General features: G+C 44.7%; 1 protein-coding gene across 1 annotated transcript in view; it reads left to right on the forward strand.

The window, feature by feature from the left end:
* Positions 1-15,772, forward strand: part of LOC309543894 (uncharacterized protein) — a gene marked incomplete at both ends in the record, with an annotated part of 89,354 nt that extends 73,582 nt beyond the window's left edge. Inside the window, 5 exons of the mRNA XM_082276308.1 lie at positions 10,211-10,259; positions 10,977-11,044; positions 11,219-11,248; positions 11,352-11,487; positions 14,346-15,772. Of these exons, the coding sequence (XP_082132434.1) occupies positions 10,211-10,259; positions 10,977-11,044; positions 11,219-11,248; positions 11,352-11,487; positions 14,346-15,772 (1,710 nt within the window). The remainder of the gene's footprint in view (positions 1-10,210; positions 10,260-10,976; positions 11,045-11,218; positions 11,249-11,351; positions 11,488-14,345) is intronic.
* Positions 15,773-16,271: the final 499 nt, after the last annotated feature.

Below are 16,271 nucleotides of genomic sequence, written 5' to 3' on the forward strand. Positions count from 1 at the left end.
GGCGTTTTTTTTGGGGTCTTTTGAGGCAGGCAAAACATCTGAACTTCTGTATAGGGGTATATATACACACACACTTGTATGTATTTATACACATACACACATATAGGTGTTATAGGAGCGGAGACATATGCCTGTTAATTATTTAATTAGCGCAAGCATATGTTTCTGCTACTTTCACACCTATATATGTGTATATATACAGACATGGGTGTCTGTATATATACCCCTACACAGATGTTCAGATATCATGCCTGACTCCAAACATCTCCTCAAAAAAGCCCTATAAACGCCTGAAGCAAAAAGCATGCTCACAGGTGAGAAGCCATATCGGTGCACTGAATGTGACCTAAGAGAAACAATCTTTTCTCTATAGCGGTCACCCTGATATGGAAGGGTTTTGTCACCCTGCCATAGCAGTCAGAGTCAGTTAACCCTACACTACACTACGGTCCCCTTACACTTAACACTTTCCCTACAGAAACTAAATTATTAAAGCTAACTATAGTGGAAAATAGCACCCTAACTACACTAGATACCCCTTTCCTCACACTAAAAATTGCTAAATGACACTTTGTAGCAGAAGTCACAGAACTGCTTCCAGTCTCTTCCATGTCCCTGTATTACAATGCTAGGAATTTGGCGGGAGCTATCTTATATACTGGGGGGCGTATTCACTAATGATTGGCCTATAGACCCCCTAGTCACTCCAATCACATTCCTAGCATTCTCCTGCCCCCTCAATTGGCTTTTACTGATGGTTCTGGTCCAATCACGGGCTTTTAAAGCCCATTTCCTGAACCATTGCATTTTGGTCGATTCTGGTTGCCGAATTCCGAACTTTTTCAGCAAAAAGTTCGGAATTCAGCCGAACCTCGAACAGCCAATGTTTGGGTCGAACCGATGGTCGACCCGAACCGTTCGATCATCCCTACTCTCTATATCAGCTGTGGCAAAAAAAAGAAAAACAGAAATTGATTCAGTTGCTAACAGACCACATTCGAATGTTGGTAAAGGTTCATAAAAAAACACAAGATCAAAATACCCTTAGAGACCTGGAGCATACACGTTCTCTCTTGGTGGAGGAACTAGGTAAATGGACTCACCACCTTTATATACTTAATTAGAAAATATTCTATGAACAGGGTAATAAAAGCAGAAAGCTACTTACCAGAGCTGTAAGTAGCTCGTGAAGGAGTACTACTATAAATCACCTTCAGGATAGACTGGGTAACACTCTCACCAAAAATGAGGACATAACCAAACAATTCAAACTTTTTTACCAGAAGCTGTACAACCTTAACTCTTCTGAGCCTTCCCCCCATGAACAGACCACATGCAATCGCTTAATTGAGGACTTCCTATCCGAAGACTGCCCCACTGCTATCTCGACAGAGAAAAAGACAGAACTAGAGCAACCATTTACCTTGACTGAGTTAAAGACTGCCCTGAAACAAATAAAACCTGGTAAAAGTCCCGTCCCGATGGACTCACGGTTCAATACTACAAATGCTTCTCAAATATCCTTCTTCCCCAGCTACTCAATACACTTAATTAACTGCTGGACACTCCAACCCCCCTAGACCGCCTCCTCGAAGCGCATATTACGGTCATACCTAAGGAAAACAAGGACCCCCCACTTACATCCAATTACAGACCAATTTTGCTTTACTCTACGCTTAAATGTTAGCCAACAGAGTGCTCCCTATTCTTCCACACCTGATCTCCTTAGACCAAGTAGGTTTTATGCCAGGCAGAGAAGCCAGAGACAATACGATCAAGGCCCTGAATCTACATCATTGGCTCGCTTCCTCTAATCAACAGGGCTTCTTTCTCTCACTTGACGCTGATAAGGCGTTCGACAGGGTTGCATGGGATTACATGGCAGCAATGCTTTGATCAATGGGACGGTGTGCTAGTATTCTAGTATGTTCTACCCCGTCCGCCAGAGTGAGAGCTAATGGCCACCTGTCAGACGCTTTCCATATCACCAATGGGACGAGGCAGGGTTGTCCCCTCTCCACCTTGGTGTTCATAATGACTTTAGAACCTTTCTTAAACAGACTCCGGGCCAACGTGAATATTAGGGACATTACGGTAAGAGACAGAGAATACAAAGTGGTGGCTGTTGCTGATGATGTACTTCTTTATTTTCGTACATCACGGGACACAGAGCAATAAATCATAACATATGGGTTATATAGCCACCTATAGGTGAAGGACAGTGGCAACCAATCAGAATTGATGACCCCCTATATAACCCCATACAGGAAGTACCTAAGTTTTTTTCGCCAGTGTCTAAAAGGTGAAGGTCGCTGTGGAGAGGTGCTCCACATGTTTGTTATTGTTTAAAAGAAGAAAGACGATTTTTTTATCATACCCCAAACAAAGATCACTGGATCTAAGGGGTTAGCTATTGGATCCATCTAAAACAGTCAATGGACTAAAAAGATGGTACCCGAGCCATCCTCGCTGTCCTTTTTAGGCGCTGGACCCTGGGATACAGACCCTTGGAATACCAAACCCCAAAGGCGCTCTGTGCAGGGTGCTCTACAGGTCCAAGTCCGTGACCCCTCTTATATAGAGGACCCAGTCCTTGAAGGTCTCTAAGCCCATGCTCACCGTGAAGAGTGAAGATTGGATTCTTGCTTATAGCAGTGTCCTGCGAGAGGACTGGGGAGTCCATTTTAAATATTTACACAGCAAACAAAAACCTTAAAAGGTTAAAAATTGCAAAACTGTAAATATTTTATGCACTGTTCCCATTAATAAGATTACAGAGACTTATGTCAAGTGTATTTCAGCTTGTATTTACATTGTAGCAGGTTTATGAAAAGTAAGTTTAAAGCATATTGTTACACTGTTTGTTACCCTGAGCTTATTATCTGATAAGTATCAGCTGGGACAAACAAGATTCAGCCTAAACTGCTCTCTCCTCTATTTGATTGTTGTGTTAGCCCTGGCGCATAGGCATTCGCATGTTCACCTTTGCTGGATCGCGTGTCACGTGTCTATGGCGTACGCCTATTCCCATGCATGGGGGAATCTTAACATTTAAGTACAGGCATACGCCATGTGGTGGGCGTGTTCTAAAGCAATTTGGCGTGCAAGTGGATGCCACACACCACGCCGCACATACATAAAAGGGCACATTCTGCAAGGAACTGTTTCCAACACACTAGTCTCTGTCACAGGCTGAAAGGGGACACAGAGCAGCAGCAGCTGGGTTACATGAGTCACTGTGGATGTATGTTACTGGCACTAATAGGTCCTGTATCTTAGGTAATCAGTGTTGTGTGCATTAGGCTGTATAAGCTTAGCACAGACTTTGAGTACACTTTAAAGGTAGTACCTCAAGTTTGTCTTGCTATAAAGGAATGTCTGCCCAAAAAAGGGCTGGAGGGAGCACAGTTGGAAAGGGCACTGTGATGCCACCGTCAGGCCCTGAAGGTCCTAGTCATGTTTCCACTATGTCTACTCCTCCTGAGAAGCCAGAGGCTTTATCAGACATAGTAGCTATGTCGTGTACTTCTGACACAGCCTATGTTACCAAGGACGATTTGGCATCAGCATTTGCCAGCCTAGAGGGTAGGATTGCTGACATGATTGCAGCACCACATGGAGGAAAGAAGCGCGTTAGATCCCCCTTTCCTGAGCCACCCCTGAATGAGTTCAGGATTGGGCAGAGGATGTGGAAGATGTAGCTGAGGGTGACTCTATAGAAGGTCAAGCTGAAAGTTCCACTTCCAAGGGGTCAGAGGAATCTCTATCAGCTTCTCAATCCCAGAGATTGTTTATCCAGTCTCTTGCTGAGATGGTCCGGGCTGTGTTTAAACTCCTGCCCTTAGAGACTACTGAACCCTCTTTTTCCTCCCTAGGCTCATTGCGCCCTCCTCAGAGTCCTCGGTCATTTCCCATGCATCCACTCTTAGAGCAAGAAGTGTATAATGATTGGGATCATCCAGATAGGATATTTGTTCCTCCTAAAAGGTTTTCATTGTTATATCCTATGGAGGATACATTTTCTAAGGGATGGAAAATTCCCACTGTGGATGCAGCCATTTCTTCGGTTAACAAGAATTTAACCTGTCCTGTGGATAATGCCCAGGTTTTTAAAGATCCAGCAGATAAAAAGTTGGAATCTTTATTTAAAGCCTCCTTTGCGGTTGCAGGTTTTGCAGTAGCAGCCATAGGAGTGTGTCAGTCTTTGAAAGACCACATAAAGCGAGTGGCCAAGACAGTTTCTTGTCAAGGAGAGTCTGTGGAAGATCTGTCAGATCTACTTCACGCTTTTTATTTCGAAGTAGATGCTCTTACGAACTCCATAAGACAAATGTCACGATTTGCTCTGATGACAATGCATATGCGCAGAGTCTTTTGGTTAAAGAGCTGGTCTGTGGAATTACCATGTAAACAATTACTGGCTAGCTTCCCCTTTCAGGGAGAACGCCTTTTTTTGGTGATGATCTGGATAAGTATATCCAAAAGATCTCGGGAGTGAAAAGTACGTTGCTACCTGTAAAGAGGAAGAGGAAGAGTTCCACCTTTAAGATCCCAAGCAAACATAAGACCAGTGCTTCCAGATCCAGGCAGTGCCGATGGCCTCAACCGTCAGCATCCAGACTCAAGCCTTCGGGGCAAGGTCAAAAAAAATCCCCGGGGCCAGAGGTCAGCCAAGTCTTCCTCTAAGCCCTCTCAGTGAAGGGGCGCCCCCACTCACCTGGGTGGGTGGAAGGATCTTGCAGTTACATAGTTACTTAGTTAGTGAGGTTGAAAAAAGACACCAGTTCAACCCATAATGTGTGTGTGTGCGTGTGTTTGCTGTTAACTGTACATTGTCATTGTATACCCCTTTATGTTGTGGTCTTTAAGGTGCCCATCTAATAGTTTTTTTAAACTATCAATGCTCCCTGCTGATACCACTGCTTGCGGAAGAGAATTCCACATCCTTACTGCTCTGACAGTAAAGAACCCCTTACGTAAATTAAGGTTAAACCGTTTTTCTTCTAGTTTTAGTGAGTGGCCATGTGTCTTATTGTATTCCCTTTCTCTGAAAAGTTTTTTCCTGATGCTAGGGTCACCAGTACAGTATTTGTACATTGATATCATATCCCCTCTCACCGTCTCTTCTCCAGAGAGAATAAGTTCAGTGCTTGTAGTCTTTCCTCATAGCTGATGCCCTCCGTTCCCCTAATTATTTTTGTTGCCCTTCTCTGTACTCTCTCCAGTTCTAGCACATCCTTTCTGAGGACCGGTGCCCAGAACTGGACGGAATACTCCAGATGTGGCCGGACCAGAGTCTTGTAGAGTGAGAGAATAATCTCTTTATTTCTGGAGTAAATCCCCTTTTTTATACAGTACATGCCAGTATTCTGCTGGCTTTGCTTGCAGCAGCTTGGTATTGCATGCCACTGCCAAGCCTGTAGTCGAATAGGACTCCCAGGTTCTTTTCCATCTTAGATTCAGTCAGAGGTTCCCCCCTAGCGAGTAACTTGCGTTCATGTTTCTGATGCCCAAGTGCATTACCTTACACTTTCAACATTAAACCTCATCTGCCATGTAGTTGCCCACCCCGTTATTTTGTTCAGGTCTGCTGGTAAGGTTACCACGTCCTGCATAGAAGATATTGGCATGCTTACTTTAGTATCGTCCGCAAATGCCCAGATTGTGCTGTTTATCCCATCCTCTAGGTTGTTTATGAATAAATTAAACAGGATTGGCCCCAGGACAGAACCTTGGGGGACCCCACTTTCCACACCCGCCCAATCCGAGTACTCCCTATTTATCACCACCCTCTGGACTCTCCCCTGGAGCCAGTTCTCTATCCAGGTACTCACCCTATGGTCCATACCTACGTACCTTTGTTTGTACAGTAAGCGTTTGTGGGGAACTGGGTCAAATGCCTTTGCAAAGTCCAGATACACCACATCCACAGGCCTTCCTTTATCCAGATACACCACATCCACAGACCTTCCTTTATCTAGATGGCAACTCACTTCATCATAGAAGGTTAATAGATTGGTCTGGCAAGAACGATTTTTCATGAATCCATGCTGATTACTACTACTAATACCGTTTTCATTACTAAAGTCTTGTATATGGTCCCTTAACATCCCCTCCAAAATCTTGTAGACTACTGATGTTAGGCTGACTGGCCTATAGTTACCCGGGATATATCTCGGCCCTTTTTTTAAATATTGGTACCACGTTGGCTTTTTTCCAATCAGCTGGCACCATACCCGTCTGTAGACTATCTGTAAAGATCAAGAATAATGGTCTGGTTATCACCAGTTCTCAGGGGCATGGGCACTGGGAGGAAAAAGGGTCCCATCAGTTGCAAAAAAAACAATGTAAATGCCTATGGAGATTTTTAAGTACCGTAATTTGTCGCCATTCTACGGGTGTGCGCCAATTTAAAGCATGACATATTAGGTATCTATTTACTCAGCATAACATCATCTTTCACATTATACAAAAAAAATTGAGGTTTAGGGTTAATTAATTTTAATTAATTAAAGTGTATTTTCCCCCCAAAAAATTGCGTTTTTTTCCCTCAAAAATTGCGTTTTCAAAACTGCTGCGCAAATACCATGTGACATAAAAAATTGAAACTATCCCCATTTTTTTCTCTAGGGTCTTTGCTAAAAAAAAATGTATAATGTTTGGAGGTTCTAAGTTGTTTTCTAGCAAGAAATACTGATACTGTTTGGAAGAAGATCAATGGAGAACACCCTGAAGGCCAGTCCTGAAAAGTTACCTGTTAGAGCAAATAACCAAAACATCACCGGCTACAATCATCGTAAGTACACTAAGTACAAAAATCCCAATATGGTCCACAATGTGGTGACCTGACTTCTCTCAGATGGAATGCACAGACAGGAAGTGATGTAGTTACAGACAGGAAGTGATGTTGTTACAGACAGGAAGTGATGTCAGGTATACATAGAACATTCCAGAGTGAGTTGTGAGTCGGGAGGAATTAGAGAGGAGACGTAGCTGGAAGTGGCAGCAGAGGAGGTAATAAGATCTTATTTTATATTTGTAATCTTTAGTTACCTAAAGAAAATGTCCTCCTTCCTTTTTGCCGCTGGGGGAACAGAAACAGAGGAACGCATAACACTGAGGATCTCTTTCTGGTCCCCCGGTGAAAAAATAAAAGCATGAACGCACAGCGCACTTCCCAACAGCAAAACTTTCTCCAGCTCTACTGGAGCGCCCCCACCAGACAGATGCGAGGTATCCACAATTTATCTGGGTGAGAAGCAGAGCTCATGGTGACTTGGACACTCCCATCTAGAAACATTCAGCAGAACGCCCCCCCCAACTAACATTAATCCCTTCCTCTGCCTGAATACTAACTGGACCCCCAGATCTATATATGCTGGATGACCGGGAACCTTACCGTGTCTGTGCCATCTATACTCTGCATGTGTCAGAAGACACGGCTACCTGCCCTCATCTAACATCGCTGTCCCCACTCCTCACCCCCCCCAATCTAACACCGCTGTCTCTGCTCCTCACCCCCCATCTAACACCGCTATCCCCCACACCTCACTCGCATCCAACACCGCTGTCTCCAATCCTCACCCCCCCCCCCCCATCTAACACCGTTGTCCCCACTCCTCACCCCCCCATCTAACACCGTTGTCCCCACTCCTCACCCTCCCATAAAACACCGTTGTCCCCACTCCTCACCCCCCATCTAACACCGTTGTCCCCCACTCCTCACCCCCCATCTAACACTGCTGTCTTCACTCCTCACCCCCCATCTAACACTGCTGTCCTCACTCCTCATCCCCCATCTAACACTGCTGTCCTCACTCCTCACCCCCATCTAACACTGCTGTCCTCACTCCTCACCCCCCATCTAACACTGCTGTCCTCACTCCTCACCCCCCATCTAACACTGCTGTCCTCACTCCTCACCCCCCATCTAACACTGCTGTCCCCACTCCTCACCCCCCATCTAACACTGCTGTCCTCACTCCTCACCCCCCATCTAACACTGCTGTCCCCACTCCTCTCCCCCCATCTAACACTGCGGTCTCCCCGCCTCACCCCCCATCTAACACTGCTGTCCCCCCTCCTCACATCCCATCTAACACTGCTGTCCCCCCTCCTCACATCCCATCTAACACTGCTGTCCCCCCTCTTCACATCCCATCTAACACTGCTGTCCAACATTCCTCACCCCCCTCCCATCTAATACTGCTGTCCCCCATACCTCACTCCCCCATCTAACACTGCTATTCCCGATTCCTCACCCCCTATCTAACACCGCTGTCCCACACTGCTGTCCCCCCTTCCAACCCCCCATCTATCACCGCTGTGCCCCACTGCTCATCCTCCAACTAACGTCGCTGTCTCCTGCTCCTTACCCCCCATCTAACACTGCTGTCCCCCATTCCTTACTCCCAATCTAACCCTGTTGTTCCCCTCTCCTCACCCCCCATCTAACATAGCTATCCCCCATTCCTTACCCCCATTTAACACTGTTGTTCCCCTCTCCTCATCCCCCTTCTCACACTGCTCACCTATATTCCACAACCCCCATGGACACTGTTGTCCCCCACTCCCCGTTTCCTTATTCAACATTGCAGATCTCCACTCCTCAAACCCCATATTTGACACTTCTGTCCCCCAACTCTTTACCCAGACCAAATGTTGCCACCTTGCTTTCTCTCGCTGGTCACATGACATCACTCCTATCTCTATTAAAGCGTAGCTCCACTTTTAGTGAGAAAAAAACATTCCCCTCTGATTGATCTCTATACCTTGCAGGGATTTTAACAAACTTTATTGCAGATTCCTACCTTTTGTTATTCTGAAGAAATCATTGCTTGGTCCCTGTGCCTCTGTGCTGAGTGGGTGAAATGGGAGTGGTTTTATAATTATCTGTCAGCTGTGGCAGCTGCAGGGCTCTAATGAGGAAAGCTGCTGGGCCTGCATCCCTTTCGACATGTTCCTATTGGGAGTATCTCTCCAAAAATGACATTTTTGTTGCCAGATGGGATGCCAGAAATCTGACTTGTATCTTAGGCAGACTTCTGGGAAAATCAGTGAGCCAATCACACAAACAGGAAATGATGTTTCTGGGGGTGTGGTCAGTATACATTCTGTGTACAGAGCAGCTACAGGTAGCCAAATTTCATTTTCTAGAAAATTACAACATCTGCAGATTAAAAAGGAAAGGTAATTTTTAATAACATTCAATTACAATATGATTTGTGTCGCAATTGTATACGCTATATTGTTTTTTCTTTATTTGTTGATTTTTTTTCCCCACGAAAGTGGAGTTACCCTTTAATAAAACACAGACCTGAATGGAGAGGTGAGGAGGATTCTGGGACGTCACATAACATCACTCTTATCTCTATTAATAAAACACAGACCTGACTGGAGAGGTGAGGAGGATTCTGGGAGGTCACATGACATCACTCTTATCTCTATTAATAAAACACAGACCTGACCTGAGAGGTGAGGAGGATTCTGGGAGGTCACATGACATCTCTCATCTCTATTAATAAAACACAGACCTGACCGGAGAGGTGAGGGGGATTCTGGGAAGTCATATGTCATCACTTTTTTGTTTTTATTTAAATCAAAATTTTACATTTTATTAATTTTCAAAAACAGAAAATACAAATACATTTCTATAATCTTACTAAAACCCTTACCCAGAAACCCTTCTTCCCAGATCCCTCCCACTTCCCATTCCACTCGGTAATACTCATCTTGTCGTCTATTTTACCACCTCCTTTTCTTCTTAATCTACCCATATTCTACCCTCATACTCTAATTCGTCCAGATTTCTAAATATTTACTCGTCTTCTTGAACTCCGCCCACTTAACCCACTTGTTTGAGAAACTCTCCGTCTGGTCTCCTGGTCTGCTTCCCATGTATTCCATATTGTATATTCAACTCTTTTATACCAATCTCTAATTGTAAGACTTTTTAAGTTTTAGCCAATTTTTTGGAATTGCCCCCTTTGCTGCGTTCAATAAGTTGGGACTATCGTGCTTTCATTTTTTTTTTTTTTTTGATTTACCATTTTTGTGAAATAAGCAAACCTACGGGTCATTAGTAATATCTACACCTGTAATTTCCTCAATGTATTGTTGAACCTCCTGCCTTATCCCTATTAATAAAAACACAGACCTGACCGGAGAGGTGAGGAGGATTCTCAGAAGATTCTTAGAAGGACACAAGGACCTCTACAAGGACGTCATGATGGAGAATCAGCCGCCCCTCACATCACCGGGTAAGAGGAGACTTTATTGTAAAGGAGAGAGCAGTACGGAGGGTCCACCTAGATCCCCCATCATATGATAAACACATAGAAAAAATGTATTCAGTCAGTGTGTGTGTTTCCTACAGATGGATCCAGTAATGGGAACCCACCAGACAGTTGTCCCCATCCTCTGTATTCCCGGGATTCCACACAGGAAGGTCACACCATCCCCCACCATCATCAGGTAGGTGAAGATGGATCTCGAGATCGTAAAAGTGATCTGACTGTATGAAAATATATTCCACTTTTAGGTATAAGGTCATTTGTGCTCACATTTTTAACAAACCATTCCCTGCTATTTTGTTTGTTTAGAATGAAAATCTGATAGATATAAAAGATGAGGTTAAAGAGGAAGAAGAGACGTATGTGAGGGGTGATCAGCAGTTCAGGGAAGAGGTTGGGATGATGGACAAAGTTAAAGAGGAGGAGACTTCTCCAGACATCAGCACAGGTGAGTGATGGCCACTAATTACAAAAACTGTTTGGGTATATGGATTGATGTTTGAGGATCTGTAGATCCACTTCTACAAAGACGTCATGATGGAGAATCAGCCGCCCCTCACATCACCGGGTAAGAGGAGACTTTATTGTAAAGGAGAGAGCAGTACGGAGGATCCACCTAGATCCCCCATCATCTGATAAACACATAGAAACAATGTATTCAGTCAGTGTGTGTGTTTCCTACAGATGGATCCAGTAATGGGAACCCACCAGAGAGATGTCCCCGTCCTCTGTATTCCCGGGATTCCACACAAGTCAACATTAAAGAAGAGATAAAAGAGGAGGATGATGAGGATTTTGTAATGGAGGAGGCAGAGTTTCCAAAAGGTCACAGAAAGCAGTACCAGGACACCATGGTGGAGTCATCCAGTTACAGAAACCCACCAGAGAGATGTCCCCGTCTTCTGTATTCCCGGGATTCCACACAGGAAGATCACACCATCCATCACCATCATCAGGTAGATGAGAATGTAGGAAAGTGATCCCAAGTCCTAAGAGATATCATTCTTCTATTATTATTATTTTGTATTTAATATTATTTCTGCCATTTTGTTGGTTTAGGATGAAGATCTGATAAATGTACAAATTGGGGTTATAAAGGAAAAGACGTATGTGAGGGGTGATCAGCATTTTACAGAGGAGGTTGGGATGATGGACGCAGTTAAAGAGGAAGAAACTTCTCCAGATATCAGCTCGGGTAATTATGGAAGAATGGGTTAAAGCTTACTTAGTGATGTTTGGTTGGGTGGCATCATTGATCTGGTTAGTTGTCATAGTTTGGTTTTGTGATTGCACCCAGTTCTACCACCGATCTCTTTTAAACTTCAAAATCCTCGACCGACATATATGACTCCTGAAAAATTCCTATTTTTTTACTTTTATTGCTTTGCCACATATCCATTCCTCAATATAACGTCCTATCCCAAACAAATCAGGTGAAAATACTGTACACCATATGAAAGGTCCTTCTTCATTCCTTAATATAACATTATGTGCCCAACAAATGACGAGAAGATACTGTACACTAGGGATAGACTGATATGGTTTTTTCAGGGCCGATACCAATATTTTCACAAGGTATCGGCCGATATGGGCCGATATTTTGTACATTTAAAGTTTAAAAAAATTAAGACAAATTTTGACACAAATCTGGTACTGAACATGTTAATTTTTGTTCAGTGCTTAATGGCTGGCTGGCTGGCACCTTGTGGTGGGTGGGTGTCTGGCACATGGGCTGTGGGTGGCTGGCTGGTACAGGGCCTGTGGGTGGCTGGCTGGTACAGGGCTTATGGGTGGCTGGCACCCTATCTGTGGGTGGCTGGCTGTCTGGCACCCTGTGGTGGGTGGCTGGCTGTCTGGCACACTTGGCTGGCACAGGGGCTGTAGGTGGCTGGCTGGTACAGGGACTGTGGGTGGTTGGCTGGCTGGTATAGGGCCAGTGGGTGGGTGGCTGGCTGGCTCACTGGTACAGTGCCTGTGGCTGGCTGACTGGTACAGGGCCTGTGGCTTGCTGGCTGGTACAGGGCTTATGGATGTGGGTGGCTGGCTGGCACCAGGCTGCTGCGGATGGGTGTATTGCTGTGATACACTCCCATGAGACTAGTCCTGACTCCAGACGAGGCTGTCCAAGGCGAGGGAGGTGGCCTAAGAAGACAAAAATATCAGCAATATCGGCCAGTTCCGGGGCCGATACCGATATATCGGGGAAAGTGCATATCGGCCACGCCGATAATCGGTCTATCCCTACTGTACACCACATAAAAGGTCCATCTCCATTCCTCAATATAACGTCATGTTCCCAACCATAACATTGTCGTCATTTCAATAGCATTATTACTTAGTGATGTTTGGTTGGGTAAGGTTGTATGATAGATCCATGTCAGATCTCTTCTAAACTTTGAAATGCTCGACCAACATACACTGCTCCAAAGAATGAAAGGAACACTTTGAAAACACATCAATGGGAAAAATATCATGCTGGATATCTATATTGGTATGGACTGGGTAGTGTGTTAGGATTTATACTGGTATGGACTGGGTAATGTGTTAGGATCTATACTGGTATGGACTGGGTAATGTGTTAGGAAGGAAAGGATGCCACATAGTTTGATGGATATGAAAATTATCGCCCTACAGAGGGCTGAATTCAAAGACACCCCGAAAATCAAAGTGAAAAAATGATGCAGCAGGCGAGTCCATTTTAGTGAAATGTCATTGCAGGACCTCAGAATGGTCCTCATGAGTGTGTATGGCCCCCACGTGCTTGTATGCATGCCTGACAACGTTGGGGAATGCTCCTAATGAGACGACGGATGGTGTCCTGGGGTATTTCCTCCCAGATCTGGACCAGGGCATCACTGAGCTCCTGAACAGACTGAGGTGCAACCTGGGGGCATCGGATGGACTGAAACAGAATGTCCCAGAGGTGTTCTATTGCATTCAGGTCAGGCGAGCGTGGGGGCCATTCAATGGTATCAATTCCTTCATCCTCCAGGAACTGGCAGCATACTCTCACCACATAAGGCCAGACATTGTTGTGCACCAGGAGGAACCCAGGACCCATTGCACCAGCATAGGGTCTGACAATGGGTCCAAGGATTTCATCCCAATACCTAATGGCAGTCAGGGTGCCATTGTCTATCCTGTAGAGGTCTGTGTGTCCCTCCATGGATACCCCTCCCCCAGACCATCACTGACCCACCACCCAACCGGTCATGCTGAACGATGTTACAGGCAACATAATGTTCTCCACGGGTTCTCCAGACCCTTTCACGTCTGTCACATGTGCTCAGGGTGAACCTGCTCTCATCTGTGAAAAGCACAGGGTGCCAGTGGTGGAGCTGCCAATTCTGGTGTTCAATGGAAAATGCCAATCGAGCTCCACAGTGCCGGGCAGTGAGCACAGGGACCACTAGAGGACGTCGGGCCTCAGGCCACCCTCATGAAGTCTGTTTCTGATTGTTTGGTCAGAGACATTCACACCAGTGTCCTGCTGGAGGTCATTTTGTAGGGCTCTGGCAGTGCTCATCCTGTTCCTCCTTGAACAAAGGAGCAGATACCGGTCCTGCTGATGGGTTAAGGACCTTCTACGGCCCTGTCCAGCTCTCCTAGAGTAACTGCCTGTCTCCTGGAATCTCCTCCATGCTCCTGAGACTGTGCTGGGAGACACAGCAAACCTTCTGGCAATGGGAATTATTGATGAGCCATCCTGGAGGAGTTGGGCTGCCTGTGCAACCTCTATAGGGTCCAGATATGGCCTCATGCTACCAGTAGTGACACTGACCCCAGCCAAATGCAAAACTAGTGACAAACACTCAGAAAAGATGAGTAGGGAAAATGTCAGTGGCCTCCACCTGTAAAACCATTCCTGTTTTGGAGGTCATCTCATTGTTGCCCATCTAGTGCACCTGTTGGTAACAACCCCCTCTGCTACTTGACTGAGCAGATGAATATCCCAGGAGTTTCCCTGACTTGATGCTATACTCTGATTATAAAGTGTTGAGCAGTGTATATGAGTGTGGAAAACTCTTGGTAATTTTTCTTGTCTTCTGACAGACGGACACTGTGGTGGGAATAGAAGGACATCGGAGGAAGATGTGACTACAGAAGATAATGACATGGCATCGTCTCCAGAAGTAAATCCCGTTCCTCATAATATACATGACAGACCTCACCATTGGAGGAGATCATTGGAATCTCCTGATACTTCACATAGTCCTCTAATATCTGACAGTGCCGACGGGTGCGGGAAACCATCTCATCTCAGGGAATCTTCTTTATACCATACAGGAGAGAATTCATTCTCATGTTCAGAGTGCGGGAAATGTTTTAAAAAGAAAAGAAACCTTCTTAGCCATCAGAGAATACACACAGGGGAGCATCTCTATTCATGTTCCGAGTGCGGTAAAGGTTTTAATCATAAAGAAAGCCTTCTTAGCCATCAGAGAATACACACAGGTGACCTTCCCTATTCATGTTCAGAGTGCGAGAAATGTTTTAGTCACAAAACATACCTTCTTCAGCACCAGATAATTCACACAGGGGAGCGTCCCTTTTCATGTTCAGAGTGCGGAAAATGTTTTAGTCGAAAAGGAATCCTTCTTAGCCATCAGATAAAACACACAGGTGAGCATCCCTATTCATGTTCAGAGTGTGGGAAATGTTTTAAATACAAAGGAAACCTTCTTCGCCACCAGAGAATGCACACAGGTGGGATTCCATTTTCATGTTCAGAGTGCGGAAAATGTTTTAGTCAAAAAGTAAACCTTCTTAGCCATCAGAGAAAACACACAGGTGAGCGTCCCTATTCATGTTCAGAGTGCGGGAAATGTTTTAGTCACAAAACATGCCTTCTTAAGCATCAGAGAATTCACACAGGGGAGCGTCCCTTTTCATGTTCAGAGTGCGGAAAATGTTTTAGTCAAAAAGAAAGCCTTCTTAGCCATCAGAGAATACACACAGGTGAGCTTCCCTATTCATGTTCAGAGTGCGGAAAATGTTTTAATAATAAAGGAAACCTACTTAGCCATCAGAGAATACACACAGGTGAGCTTCCCTATTCATGTTCAGAGTGCGGGAAATGTTTTAAAAATAAAGGAAACCTACTTATCCATCAGAGAATACACACAGGTGAGCTTCCCTATTCATGTTCAGAGTGCGGGAAATTTTTTAATGAAAAAAGAAACCTTCTTAGACATCAGAGAATACACACAGGTGAGCGTCCTTATTCCTGTTCAGAGTGCGGGAAATGTTTTAATAGTAAAAGAAACCTACTTATCCATCAGAGAACACACACAGGTGAGCGTCCCTATTCATGTTCAGAATGTGGGAAATGTTTTAATCAGAAAGTAAACCTTCTTAGGCATCAGAGAATACACACAGGTGAGCTTCCCTATTCATGTTCAGAGTGCGGGAAATGTTTTAATCAGAAAGTAAACCTTCTTAGCCATCAGAGAATACACACAGGTGAGCGTCCTTTTTAATGTTACGAGTGGGGGAAATGTTTTCCAAACAAAGGTTTATTTCTTAGAAACCAGAAAGTTCATACGGGTGAGCGTCCTATTTCATGTTCAGAGTGCGGGAAATGTTTCACTCCTTATGTACGCTTCAAACGGAAAAGAATTCACACTTTTATATTAGAGGCTCCATTTTCATGTACAGAGTGCAGGAAAGTGTAAAAATAAAGGAAATATAATGAAACATCAGAGTACGCCCCCTGCTGGTACTACGGGAAATGGACGCTGGATTGTAACGGGTGGAACTGTTTAGTCCATAAACAAATGTGAAACCACCACAGTCCACTCAGGGTTGGTTTACATCCGCATCGCCCTCTGACCCACTGTGGGGTTGGCAGGCAGCTGGGAGCCCTTATGTTAACCCTTTATCTTCCATTGGTGAACCTTTTTTATTGGTTGCTTCATGTTGTTGCTCCTTTTTGATTTATTGAAGTAGCTGGCTTTTTATTGGTCCAACCAATGTATG

This window comes from Pelophylax lessonae (genome assembly GCF_965119305.1).
Source record: "Pelophylax lessonae genome assembly, contig: HAP1_SCAFFOLD_484, whole genome shotgun sequence".
Lineage (NCBI taxonomy): Eukaryota > Metazoa > Chordata > Amphibia > Anura > Ranidae > Pelophylax > Pelophylax lessonae.